Raw genomic sequence first — 14,014 nt, forward strand, 5'->3', positions numbered from 1 at the left:
ACTCTGTGAGTTGGTGTATCCAAATAACAAATAAAAACAACCAGACACACAGAAAAACAACCCCAATAATAGTTCTATAAACATATATCAACCATCAACAAGTCATCATTCATTCGCTCACTTAATTTTTTTCAAGAAATGCTTGAATAACCATGGCACGGTGCTTTGTGCTTAAACACTGTAACAAGTAAAAAATTGTATAAATATCCAGGTGTAAAAATTCTAGTTCCGGTCCTTAATAAATAGTAGATGAATCATAAACTGAAGTATAGAAATAAAGAATGACTTTCCATAGGTCCTCCAGCTACTATTATGATTCTCAAGTGTTCTTTTGGTGCACAGTGTCCAGGTAAAACATTGTTGGTTTCTTTATGATGGACAAAGGCCCTGCCTTTTAGGAGCTTAACTTCTGATGGGAAATAAAGACAGAGATACTCGAGCCTTACGCAGATCAAACACATAAGTGATAGGTGGTACACAGTGAATTCAGTAACATGGGATATCAAGAGAGAGTGGACTCTGGGTGAAATCATCAGATTATCTCATTATTTACAGCTGATCTTTTGGAGAAGGTGGAATTTCCTTAGGTCAGCTGGAAATAGAAATAATTTGTTAATTTTCAGACATACCTGCAGATAAATAGCTAACAAGAATTATGAGGTTAATAAATTCGATAGTCTTACATTTGACATGTGACTCATTATCTTGGAGTATGTCATGAATCTGGTGACATGGGTGAAAAGGTTATTTGCAGCTGTCTCATCAGGTAGGTCTGGTGAAAACATAAGCTTTAGGAACCTGTTAAATTTAACTTATAAAATATTACTGCAGAATACAGTAATTGAGAAAAGTATATTTCTCTTTCTTACATAATAATTAGGGGTTACTATATTTCTGGGCAACGATGCTTATTAAAAACCAAATTGAGGTTGAGGGTGGAGGGAGCCTAGTGGCCGGGGTGGGGAATGCTGTAGATGGGAATACGTATCTGGGGGCAGGGTCTGTCGAGGTGAGGGCAATGAAGGTTGGATTGTGTCATTTTCCATAAATGTCTATTAGCTTCTCCTGTTCCAAGAACTTTGTCTTTTTTTATAGTCAGTTTAGGAGACACTGTATTTTCAAGCATTTACAGTCTTAACGGAGCAGGGAGGGTGTAGAAAGGAGAAAACAAGCTAACATAAGGGCAGGAAGCCTTAGACCCATTCCAACCTTGTGGTTGATGTGGCTCTCTTCACTAGTGTTGCCATCTGAGGAGAGCATTCCATCTCTAGGTGGCTCCTCTGATTGGTATAGTCAGTGGAGACTCATTGGAATGATTTAATCTAGCAATGGGAGCTTGTGTAGTGAGTGCACACCAGCTGATCAATCTTTCAAAACACAGCAGTTCTCAGGAGCCCATGAGAACTCCCATCCCTCAGGAGCAAGACCTCTGATTAGATTTCTACAGAGCTGACCATGTTTGTCTATTTCTGTCTTTTCTCTCTTCCTTTTAATTCCATCCCTATTATCTTTTGTCTTTCTCTCAGCTCTCTTTATTATCCTTTTTCCTCTAATCCTCTTGTAAATGCACTTTAATTAAACACACCATGGAATTAAATTATAAACATTGGTTTGCTAAATAAAATGTTGCACACACACATGCATACAATATTTTCTATTTTTTGAAAAAAGAGAAGAGAGAAAAATTTAAAAATCTCTCCAAAATGTAGAAGTCCAGAGCAGATTACAGTTGACCTTGAACAACATGGGTTCCAACTGTGTGGGTCCACTTACATGCAGATTTTTTGGGATGAATACAGTACAGTACTATAAATGTATTTTCTCTAATGCTTTTTAAAAATAACAGTTTCTTTTCATTAGCTTTATTATGAGAACATGGTATATAATACATATGACATACAAAATATGTGTTAATAAACTATTTTGTTCTTAGTGAGTCTTCTGGTCAACAATAGTCTATTAATAGTCAAGTTTTCCAGAAAGTAAATGTTAGACCTTTTTGAGTAGATTTTTGACTGTGTGGGGGTTTGGTAACCCTAACCCCCATGTTGTTCAAGGGTCATCTGTATTTGTTTGGATCAGTGATCCTCAATCCAGAATTTTCTCATGTCTAGATTATTGTCTTTGGTGGACAATGAAGGAAAATATATATTGGAAATATATTTGTGGGGTTTTGAGTCTGTGGAGAGTACAGTGAAAATTGAATGGGAATAGGTAGGAGGTTCTTCTCATATTATCCAGGCCCAGGCAACAGGCCTGAGCATCTGTTTGGTGACTGAAGATCTTGAAGGTCTCAAGGTGAGAGTTTGTAGGTCAAGCTGTTGCCCCAGAAGGGCTTCTGTGTCCTTCTCTTTCCCGTGTACCTCCCACTATCCACCTCCAGTTCCTAGCACACAGACCAGGTACTCATAAATGTCTATAGAATGGAGGAATCCAGAAATGCCTGTGGGATCAGAAGTTGTAGGAGACTGGATTGAATATATCCTGATTCCCAGGTTATTTATCTATGTATTTTCTTTTATTTTTAAAATATTTTATTTATTTATTTATGAGACACACACAGAGAGAGAGAGAGAGAGAGAGAGAGAGACAGGCAGAGACACAGGCAGAGGGAGAAGCAGGTTCCATGCAGGGAGCCCAATGTGGGACTCGATCCTGGGACTTCAGGATCATGCCCTGAGCCAAAGGCAGGTGCTAAACCATGGAGCTATCCAGGGATCCCTATCTATTTTCTTATTCTCCTCTATCTTTAGTTTTTTCTTTGATGTTTGTATTTTTGCACAGTGAAGGGCAACAAATAATTCAGTAAATGAGGCTTCACCTGCTTGCTCTTAAACCAAGTGGGTAGGAAGGCAGAAGAGGTCAGGGGAATCTGGGTGGCTCAGTTGGTTAAGCATCTGCCCTCAGCTCAGGTCATGATCCTAGGGTCCTGGGATAGAGCCCCACGTGGGGTTCCCTGCTTGGTGGGGAGTCTGCTTCTCCCTCTGCTTCCTTCTCCCTGCTCATTCTCTCTGTCTTTCTCAAATGAATAAACACAATCTTTTAAAAAAGGAGAATTAGAAGAGGTCAGATTGAGCACAGACTCTGTGGCATACTTTGTACTAAGTAGATTATGGACAGTGTTTTATTTTATGTTCATAGTGATGCAAAGACAGAAGTTTTGTTACTGTTACTTTATTATAGACAAAGAACCAGAGACCAAAAGGATCCTACTTCCAACATAAATTGCAAGTGATGAGAACCCATGTCAGAGCTCATTAATGCAACCTATGGCTTCCCAGTCAGAGGGCTGGAACACTAGAGTGATTTATGAGGACACCCTTGGTGTCAGCAAGTTCTAGGTTGGTTAATGTTTGGGCAGGGGGTGAAGGCATGTACCTTCTCCAATCTTCAGCACATGTTATGTGCATGTCCTGTGTGGTTCCATAGAGTTCTGAGATACCCCACAGTCTATCCCATTGCTCTGTGTTGCAATTTCTGCTAACTTGTTTCCACATTAGGCTGGGAGCTCCTTGAGACTGAGGGCTCTCTCTTGTTCACTGTGTTATCTGCAGAACATAGTACAGAGCCATGTACATAAAGATGCTAATCAATGTCTATGGAATGAATGAGGGTGGGCTTCCAAACATCCAATCATATAAACAAGTTTTGCTGTAGTTGTTAGGATTGCATGGTGTAGGAAGGCAAGCTGCTAACACTGTCACTTGGGAACAACTGGCTTGCTTACAATGTCTTTCTTACATGTAGCCTGTGTAGGTCCTATCACCATATCAGACCTCTGAGATGGTGCTGCCTATTCCGGGCTGAGGTTTTCCAGGGGGAGATGGGCCCTAGGATTGGCAATGGGGCAGTGGGTTTAGGTGGAAAGGTATCAAGCAAAGTTAAAGTCAGTGTTACTTCTAGCCCAGTGCTGGACACAGACATCGCCAGGCACTGTGAGGACCCAGGTGCAGGGGTCCATAGAAACTGCTGGAAGGGTGTGGAGGGTACCACCCAGCCTGTTGGAGGAGGATGGGAGTGAAACCAACAGATGTGCTCAAGGTTCGATTTTCAGTTCCCCAAAAGGTCTTCTCCTTGACCATAGCAGTGTGACCGTTGCCATGACAGTTGCTATCTTGGTCCCTGGGACTCTCCCTCAAAAGGTGGCATTACTTTTTTAATCTTCTTAGGCCAGTCACCATGAAACTCGATACTAACCCACCTGGGGTGGGGATGGGTGGAAGGCATGGCTGGGGCCTGAGCACTGGGATGGTGGAAGATGTTGGGGCACTAAGGGGGACCTTTGGTTCAGGAGTTATTTTTCCAAACTAGACCAATACTCCTAGTTGTTTTAGGCTTGGCTGACTCTCCATTTTTGCAGACCACCATGGATTTCTCTCCTGAGATGTCTGTAATAAGCTTGTTGTTCCATCTGCTAACAGATGGGAAGAACTCTGGCCTTAAATCTCAGTCTATTTCCAGGTGACCGGGCCATGCCATCCAGCCTCTGCTCTTCAATCTCCTGACCTGACTTCCAAGTTCTTTCCAGAAGACTCAGTGATTCTTGCACTTGATCTTAGCCAAAAGGCCGAGAAGCGATAGACTCAGTGATGCTTGGTCCCTGAGAATGGCAGCTATGAATAGCAGTTAAGAAGGGACCACACTGTGTTTTACAATTTGGGCTCTTAATCAGGCTGCCTGAATTTGAGGCCTGAATTTTGGTATTTCCTGATTGTGTGGCCTTGGGCACAGTATTTACACTAAGTCTTAGTTTTCTTATCACACAGACTGCCCGTGGAGTTGTTGGAAGATTCAGTGACACAATCTCTGTCAGTGTAGAGACATTATAGGCATTGCATTATTATAAAGTGAAAACCTGGTACAAGCTGGCATTTGTTGAGCCAACAGGAGTATAGTAAAGGTCTTCTCTTTGTACTTTTTGTTTCCTACCTTGACCATCCATGTTTTATTATGGTGTCATAGTTTGGAGGTTGTTCCTTATTTGTTCTTCGAGCTTGTGGTGAAATTAAAGCTTGTATATTTTCCTGAGAAAGACTCACAGAGAGGGAAGACCTTCATTCACCATCCAGTCCAATCTTTTTGTTAGTTTTAGAGTTGATTGAGGCCTAACTGTTACTATGACAATTATTGAAAACCTGCACAGAATCTGCCATGTGTAAACTATGAGAAAGACATGGTGGTTTGGGCTTGATAACCCTGGTTTAAGTTAAAGTCCTACATCTTATGAGCTCTGTAATTCTAAGCACACTACATAACCTTTCTTAGCCTGTTTCCTCATCCATGAGGCAAGGGTAATACATACCTCAGTATGTTGGGTAAGAATCAAGGTAGTTATACAGGTGATGGGTACTACGGCAGTACCCTCCTCTCTGCCTCCTCTGCTCCATGTGCCTGTCATTACCGTCATCCCTTTCTTCCTCTATGCAGAGAATCTTGCTGCATTCTGGGATACAGAATGTTCTAGAGTTAGAAGGTAGAACCTTCTCTTAAGAGACAAGTAACCATACCTTAGGGGTAGTAAGAGCTATTCAAATCCTGAGAAGATATTGATAGGTAAATGGAGGGGTAGAAAGGCTAAGAGGAGCTAAGAGGAGGGACATCCATGGGGGTCTTTCCCATGCCAGCAGTCTCTAAGAATTCAGGGAAGGAGTTGCCACATGGAGCCTGGGGAGAGGAAGAGGCAGATAGTAAGGGGATTGACTCCCTTGTGAATTTCACTTTTTCTCCATCTTCTTTTAGCTTCTCCCTGCCCAGAGCTTTTACTTATGTACTTCAGTCCACAAAGTCTTCCTGAATTGCTAAAGCTGCACAATCTAAATTCTACGCATTTATTGGAGAAGTCATTCCCGGCCTGTCTGAGGACCTCTCTGCATTAGTCCACATGGACACTGTCTTCTCTTCTGTCCCTAGGCGAACCACCCATGTTCCTAGTGAGAGGCAGCACCTCCACCTGTGCTCTACCCCATCTCACCTACTCAAGGACATCACTCTAGAATTTTTCTCTTGTCTCTTCTGCAGCATCAGATTTTCCACTGTACTGGATTATTTTCATTAGCATTCAAAAAGGTTGTCATTTCTCTTCTTCCAGATACTGCCTTTTTCTAACTATTTCCTCCAAAGAATTTGCTATGCACACAGTTTCCAATTTCCTTACTCCCATTTTCTTTTGAACCATTCTGATCAGACTTTTGCCTCTCCCATTCCATAGACACTGGTTTATTGAGTTCACTAATGACCCCCACATCTCTAAATCCAAAGGTTCATATTCATTCCAGTTGACACAGTTGATAACTGATCAGTTTCTCCTCCTTGTAACATTTCCTCTCTTGGATTCTAGGACAACACCACTTTCTTGATCTTCCTCCTTCCCTAGCCAATCCTTTTCAGTTTTCTTTTCTGATTCTTCCTCATCTCACTAATTTCTTAATGTTGGAGGGCCTCCCAGATCAGTGCCTGGATTTCTCTATCCCCACTTGCTTGCCAGGTACTGTCTCACGTCTGATAGCTTTTAACACCATCTGTATGATGATGACACTACATTTATGCCTCTAGTGCTGACCTCTCTCTTCTACATTACAGGATCTTATATCCAGTTGTCCACCTATCATCTCTGCTTTTGTCTTCTATGCATCTCAGACTTAGCACACCAAAATGGAGCTTCTAAGGCTTCTGTAAGCAAGGCAGTGTCTATTGGTATAAGGATGGATGAATAATAGATCATGGAATGGAATAGAGATCTTAGAAATAGACGCAACTTTGTGGTCAGTTGTTTTTCAACAAAGGTACCAAAGCACTCCAACTGGAGAAAGGGGCTAAAAGAATTATGACTGGAGAATAAGTTGAAGGGACTCCTTGAAGGAAATCAAATAGTAGCCAAATGCAGCTACTTTTATGATGGTGACTAATGCTTACACCTCCCTTGATATACACTATGATGGCTGTTTAGCACTTCACATGAATTATTTCATTTAATTTTTTATAGCAGTCTTACAACTAAGACTTTCAGATAAGAAAACCGAGGCCCAAAAGTCAAATAACTTTCTGTTATAACTTGTGAGCATATTTTCCCAGGCAATTATAGACAAACAATGCTGTGGGAAAATAGCATAATAGTTTGTTCACTGCATCTGGCCAGGCTCATGGTAACAGCTGACTTGATCCTTAGTGCTAACTCACCTGTGCTCACCCAGTGGGGAGAGAGCACAGAGTCCCTGGCTTCTGTCTCTGAGATTCAGCTTCAGGTCCAGAGTGGCCACTGATTTAGTTTGGTAAAACATTAGGTCGCACCTTGTTCACTTTTATTTTTATTTATTTATTTATTTACTTATTTATTTATTTATTTAAATATTTATTTATTCAGAGAGAGAGGGGCAGAGACACAGGCAGAGGAAGAAGCAGGCTCCATGCAGGAAGCCCGACGTGGGACTTGATCCCGGGACTCCAGGATCACACCCCGGGCTGCAGGCGGGTGCTAAACCGCTGTGCCGCTGGGGCTGCCCCTTGTTCACTTTTATAACAACCCCCCCCTTCCTTCCTCAGTACAGTTTCCTAGGCTGAATGGCACCTTCCGGGCAGAGCACATGAAAAGAAGAGAGGCCTCAGGAAGATGGCATGTTTGACCCTTTGTTCTGTGCAGCACCATGATCACTGGAAGCCAGAATTATATAGGTTTCTGGAGAGCAGAGCTAGGCAGGTGGGAATTTGAACCTGGGCCCACTATTGACCAGCAGTGGAGCCCTGCTTTTAGCCTCTCTTATCTGTAAACTGAGTATAATATATTTCTTGATGTGAACTTATTTTTAAGGGTTATATATATATCCTGAACAGTGTGCAGATTATAATATAATTGTACAGCTTGACAATTTTTTTAAAAAAAGATTTTATTCATTTGTTCATGAGAGATGCAGGGAGGCAGTCAGAGACACAGGCAGAGGGAGAAGCAGGCTCCTTGAGGGGAGTCCGATGTGGGACTCCATCCCGGTACTCAGAGACCATGCCCCGAACCAAAAGCAGACGCCCAACCACTGAGCCACCCAGGTGCCCCAACAGATTTTCACAACGTGGCACACGTTTCTTAACAAAACTCCAGAAGCCCCTTCCAGGCTCCTGCTAGGCATTACCTCACCCCATGCTCAGAAGTAATCCCCATCTCATTTTCTAATTGTATTTTTAACTGGTTTTGAACTTTATATAAATGAAAATACAAAGAATATATCTTTTTGTGTTTTTCGTTTTTTGCTTATTTTCATGTTTATAAGATTCATCTATGCCACTGGGTATAGTTATAATTTTAAAATTCTCCTTCTGTAATAGTATTTCAGCGTGTAAACATACTACAGCTTAGTGACCCATTCTTATTATTGGTGGGCATGTGGATTATTTTTTGTATTTGGTTTTTCTAAATGAAGGAGCTTTGAAAATTTTTGTATAGGTTTTTTTGGACAGAAACGCAGTTATCTAAGAGTGGGATTGCTAGGTTATACTGTATGAATCTCTCTCAGCTTTCTAGAACTTGCCCAACATTTTAATGAACATTTTTAACTTTGTAGTGTAATAAGATTTAAATTAGGTTGTGGAAAGCGTTCACTGTGGTCTTTGGGAGACAGATCATGTTCCATTAAGTTGAAGGGCCATAATGGACTTTAACATTTCCTTATTGCTTGTTCATTTAGATCATTTCCATTGTCTTGCTATTTTATATAATATTAGAGTGAATGACTCTTGAGAGATGTTTCTGTCTTTCTTTCTTTCTTTTTTTTTTTTTTTCTTTTCTGTTTTTTTTTAGAGATGTTTCTTTTGGAAAAGTTTGCTTTTGGTAAATTCTCCTGGTAAGTTCAACTGGATAAACTGGATAAATTCAACATTTAGTTCTGTAGAAGATAAATTGAGTAATTGGAAAAAAAAAACCCCAATGTATAACAATCATTAAATCAGGAAGAAGAGGGATAGCACAGGTGCAACAATTCACTTTATTTATTCCTTTTCCCCCAGATACCATTAGCATTGTTAAAGCCCAAGAGGGGGAGGTGGGGAGAAGGGTGGTGCCTGCAACAGAGGTGGGTCTCTGATGGGGAAAGGGCCCAAGGCCTGAGCTAGGAGACAGGAAGGCTAGGCCTGAGGGGCAGGTGGTGGGGCCTGTTAGTCCACTCTCTGACACTCGCTCCTTTGGAAGCTCTTGATGAGGGTGGAGGGCAGGCTCTTGTGAGTGATCTCACAGGAGTACAACTCATGACTTAGGTACTCAGTACTGGACATCGTCAGGGTGCTGCTGAGGCTGTAGGTACTGTCCTTGTCCTGCTCTGTGACACTTTCCTGGATGCCTGTGTCTTGGATGACACCATCCACTTTCCACTTGACATTGATGTCTTTGGGGTAGAAGCTATTCAGCAAGCACACAACAGAGGCACTTCCTGTGTGTAACTGGTCTGGAGATGGTTGGAACAAATAGACGGCTGGCTGGGCATCATTCCCTGCAGAAGGAAGCACACAGAATGGTCGTTAAGTAACAGGGAAGTTCTCCACTTGGGTGTACTGTTTGTGGGCAACCCCAGGGCCCGGAAAGGACAGATAGAGCAGCTTATTCTGTGTGGCAATGAGGGAGGCCAAGAAACAGATTTATAATCTCCACAATCTTGAGTTTCTCTTGAGTTCCCACGTCTTAACAAAGTTTTTGTTTCAATCTTTGCAGCCATTTAAAGGACTTTTTGCTCTTCTGACCTCACCTTACTGCCTCCTGCAGTAAACACAAGTGTTTCAGGCAAAGAAACAAAGGCCATTTCATCTGACCGCCCTCAGGATTTAGAATTAAGACTAGGTCTTGGACCCCTTTACACAGATCATTTCCCCCATGCCTCTCCCAGAACTGTGCAGTGGTGGCAGGCCGCCTCTTCTTTCCTGGGTTTTCTTTGAATGTATCAGGGCCAGCCCCACCCGATAGTGTGATTCTAAGCCCTGAGTCTGTGCTTGGGTTGGGGTGCAGCCCTGTCACCCTCTGTGATCAGGCCGGCACCTCTCCCACCTCTCACAAAGGCCTGGAAGAAAGACAGAGCCCTGGCCTGATGGCTGACATCATATGGGACTATAGTAGACCAGACCAAGGGGGTCAACTGTAATTTTGGCCACCTGCCTATGGAGGAACTGCCTAGCTTCAGTTCTGACCATGAACAGCTGTCAGATGGCCTCCTGGAAATCCCCACCGTGGGCAGTCAGGCTCTCTGGTGGGAGAGCAAGAGCTACAATAACAAATCAAGAATCCTTTGCTGGAAGAATATAGCACATAAGTGAACAGTTTTTTATAAAGCTAACCTCCATTAACTGAGCAGTTCAACCTAAGATACTGAACTTTTTATGTTTTTATAGGTTTTTCTCTTTTAACCTTCATCACTAATTTTTTCAGAGAATTTTATAGAATAGCTTTGGCAGCAAGCTTATGTGAATTCTATGAAAAAAGGAGGGAGCATACTCTATGAAGATACTCCTATCTGGGCAAATCCTTGACACCTTTAAAATATCCAGCCTGCCTTAAAACATTAAACAATTAGCACATTTGATATCAAAATTCTTACAAGACACTTTATTCGCTTTTAAAATTTGTAAGAATTTTTAAAAGTCTCTAAGATAGTTTTAAAATAGTTTAAGATCCTTACATAGTTTAAATAGCTCTAAGAGAGTTTTCAGAGTTTTAAAACAGCCCTAAAAAATCCTATTTAATTGTTGCAGACCAAAAATAATCTTTCTTAAGCATCACTTTTGAAATCAGCTGAAGTAAACAACAAAAACATTACTAACCTATTTTAGAGAGTATGGGATTAGAATAACCAGATTAAAATTTTTCTATCACAGAAGGAAGGTATTGGAAAATCCATTTATATTAAGTTTTTATTAATGGTATTAGTCTATGATTAGATATTTTGTACAACTTAAATATAATCCTTCCCAAGCCATTACATTTTTGAAAATTAAAAAAGAATTATCTTTTCGCTAATGGCGTTTAATGTGAACTCAGTAAAAAGTTGATCAAAACTGCTGTGGACAGATGGCCTTAAATCAGATTTTTGCTGGAAAGGATTTTACCCTGCAGGAGTTACATATCCTTCTTTCTTTTGGATTGAGCTTTTGTTATTTAAATACATATGAGGAGAGGATTTTGAAATAGTTACACGTCATTAAAAAAAGTAGCTTTAAGTTTTTTATAAAAAATTTTCATTAAGAGGCTATAATAATGAATGTGAATTTTATTTCTGAAATCTCTAATACATCAGACTTCTTTCCCCCTTTCTTTCCATGTTAGCTCAGTGGCCACCACATTTCTATTCTTTTCTGTTAGTGCCATTATTTGTATCACTGTGTCGAGAAAACCGCCACAGCAGAGTGGAACAGGCTAACGTGGCATGGCCGTGGCCTTTAGTCGTTAGGCACACCGCCACATGGGCGCTATGGCCAAGGTCACGAAAGTCATTCAGTCCTGACAAAAGATCGCCATGAGGTCTACAGGTCACATAGCCATGCCGTGGCCTCTTTGGCGGTATGAAAAAATGGCCAAGTAATAACGAGGGAAATAAAAGAACACATTCAACTATTTAGTATTTTTCTATAAGTCACTGGGCATTTAAAACATGCAATTATTATATTTTCTTTCATTTAAACAAATTTCTTAACAACTGAGATTTTGGCAACAACTGTCTTTTTCACCATTATGATAAGAAATCATTTCATGTTTGGTCTAATGTAGAAACTGGATTTTTTAAAAGGCGGCATCTATAGAATTCTACAGAAATTCTCTGTAGAATTTCTGAATATTGACAGTTTATCACTCATTTTAGACATTAAAGATTACATTGCTGATGGTTCTCAAGCTGTATCTTTTTCATGGCAAACAGTATACTTTTCTAACTTCTTACTGGCTTTTCATGCATGCATTCTGTTGACTTTGTTATCTTATAATTTATCAGAGGAGAGAAAATAGACTAAGAAATAAATTTCTCTCCTGTGTCATATGCAATGGGCAGAAATCAATATAACATTTGGCAAAACTCAATGAAAATTAAATTGCTTTTTCTCTTTAGCTCCAAAGATTCTTTTTCATCTAAACTAAGTTTCCCCCCCTTGAATCATGCAATTTAGATTAAATTAATTAAATTAACTAGTCTACAAATCCATTTTTGCAACTGAGTTTAACGATAAAAAATTGACGATAAATCTGAAATTGAGTCTCATGTATCCAGCTGCACAAAATTCATACCTAAGGCCCTAAAAATCAGTTGGCATTTAGACCCAACTCTCAACAAGCAACAGAGAAAAAATTACTTACGTTTAATCTCCAGATGTGTCCCTTTGCCAAAGGTGATCCACTGTATTAGCTTAACTAATTTCCCATCAGCAAAAACCTCTATTTGCTGCTAAGCTCATTAGATTGATGGATAGAGAGAAAATCTGGCCATTTAGATGCCACGTCAACCAACTAGCTCTTTGCTCTTCCTTGAGACAAACTGATTTTCAGTACCTTACTCATCTGATTTTCGGAAGGATCCCATTCTCTTCGGAATTGATCTCATCTCACATCCCACACATGAAAACCCCCAAATTTCACAACTCTACAAGAAAAAAGACTCGAAAAGTGTACTTACGTTTGATCTCCACCTTGGTCCCTTGGCCGAACGTAAGCCACAGTGATGGCTCTGACACTTAACCTTAACAAAAATACTCCTTCTGACTCCAATCGTAGAAGAAAGGCCAATTCAGAGAAAAATCCAGCTATTTCCCATTCTCTAACACAAAGCCTATTCTCATCACAAACTCAACAGTTTGTGTCTTTGCTTAGCTGAAAAGTTGGCTATTTTCTGATTTTCTACTATTTTGGGTCACCAAGAATGGCTCATTTTACCAAAATGTCACAAACTTGAACAAGTGATACAACAGGACAGAAACCTCACAAATAAATGAGCAAATGTGTACTTACGTTTGATCTCCAGTTTGGTCCCTTGGCCAAAAGTGAACCACAGTGATTTACCTTAACCTCTATCTCTACAAAAACCTGCCTTGAAAAGGTAGCAAACTTCTCTCCCCATTTACCCTAAATTTTGATTTGGAAATCTTAACAATTAGTTCTCAGCTAGTCTCCAGTGGAATAATTTCCCTCCTCTGTACTTAATCTGGAAATGAAATTTGTTTTATCCCTAACATGTAACTAATTAGAACACATGAAAGGGGGGGGTAAGCAAACCCATTAGACAGAAACAGTGAAGAATTGGCAAAAAAAATACTTACGTTTTATCTCCAGCTTGGTTCCCTGGCTGAAAGTATAAACACAATAGTTCCTCCTAACTTCCCTCCTGTACAAAAACGGAGTTTCCTTTTCTGACAATTGAGCAAGGCTCTCTTTCGAACATATACTTATGCTTGCCAGTACAATTCTGAAACTATCGCTTAGACAAGTTATTCTCACTCATCGACTGAGTCTTGTTCTTCACAGAAAATGGGAGACCAATTTTCACGTTTGTTTACATCCACTGTTCTGGAAGATGTCGGAGCCTGGCTCAAAGCGCCCACTTATATAGATCACAGGTACGGGGATGGAAAGACACAGACAAGTGAGGAGGGAAGGTTTGGATTTTACTCACGTTTGAGCTCCACCTTGGTTCCTGCTCCGAACGTCCACCACAGTGATAGCTCCTCATTGTGTCACTGGGCAAAAACCCTCCTCACTGAAGGGGAACCGAGCTCTGGGTCAGCTGCTGAAGCTTCACTCTGTTTCCCAGCAGGTGTGGAAAGCCCAGGACTTCCCTGACAGAGATTATTTCCTTAAATGAGATCTAAAATCCTGAAGAGGATGTACTTCTTGTGTCTGTGGCCCGATGGTCCCCTTCTTTAGCAATCTACCATATTATATGGATGGGTATTTATTTATTCACTCATTTACTCATTGGAAAGTAGGCTGAACGTGAATTACAAAGAAAACTAACAAGTTTTAAAACCTGCACTCTTTTATGCCTTCTCTTGGCATGGGGGGTTGTTG

At 40.7% G+C, this 14,014-nt stretch overlaps 2 long non-coding RNA genes and 2 gene segments (V, D, J or C); 2 read left to right on the forward strand and 2 right to left on the reverse strand.

Moving 5' to 3' along the window:
• The window catches only part of LOC140601359 (uncharacterized), a 53,627-nt gene extending 48,193 nt beyond the window's left edge, over positions 1-5,434 (reverse strand). For all 3 annotated transcript variants that reach the window (XR_012004369.1, XR_012004368.1, XR_012004370.1), the window contains exon 1: positions 5,303-5,434. This is a non-coding gene — a long non-coding RNA (uncharacterized lncRNA). The remainder of the gene's footprint in view (positions 1-5,302) is intronic.
• The window catches only part of LOC140601358 (immunoglobulin kappa variable 3-11-like), a 77,316-nt gene that overhangs the window by 18,005 nt on the left and 45,297 nt on the right, over positions 1-14,014 (forward strand).
• On the forward strand, positions 5,478-8,168 carry LOC140600680 (uncharacterized). The gene is made up of 3 exons (XR_012003850.1): positions 5,478-5,553; positions 5,740-6,066; positions 6,580-8,168. It is a non-coding gene; the product is annotated as an uncharacterized lncRNA (long non-coding RNA).
• The window catches only part of LOC140601357 (immunoglobulin kappa light chain-like), a 201,365-nt gene continuing 196,306 nt past the window's right edge, over positions 8,956-14,014 (reverse strand). The window contains 2 exon segments of the V gene segment in view: positions 8,956-9,470; positions 13,620-13,657. Of these exon segments, the coding sequence occupies positions 9,139-9,470; positions 13,620-13,657 (370 nt within the window).

Source organism: Canis lupus, chromosome 12 (assembly GCF_048164855.1).
Source record: "Canis lupus baileyi chromosome 12, mCanLup2.hap1, whole genome shotgun sequence".
In the NCBI taxonomy this organism is placed as follows: Eukaryota; Metazoa; Chordata; class Mammalia; order Carnivora; family Canidae; genus Canis; species Canis lupus.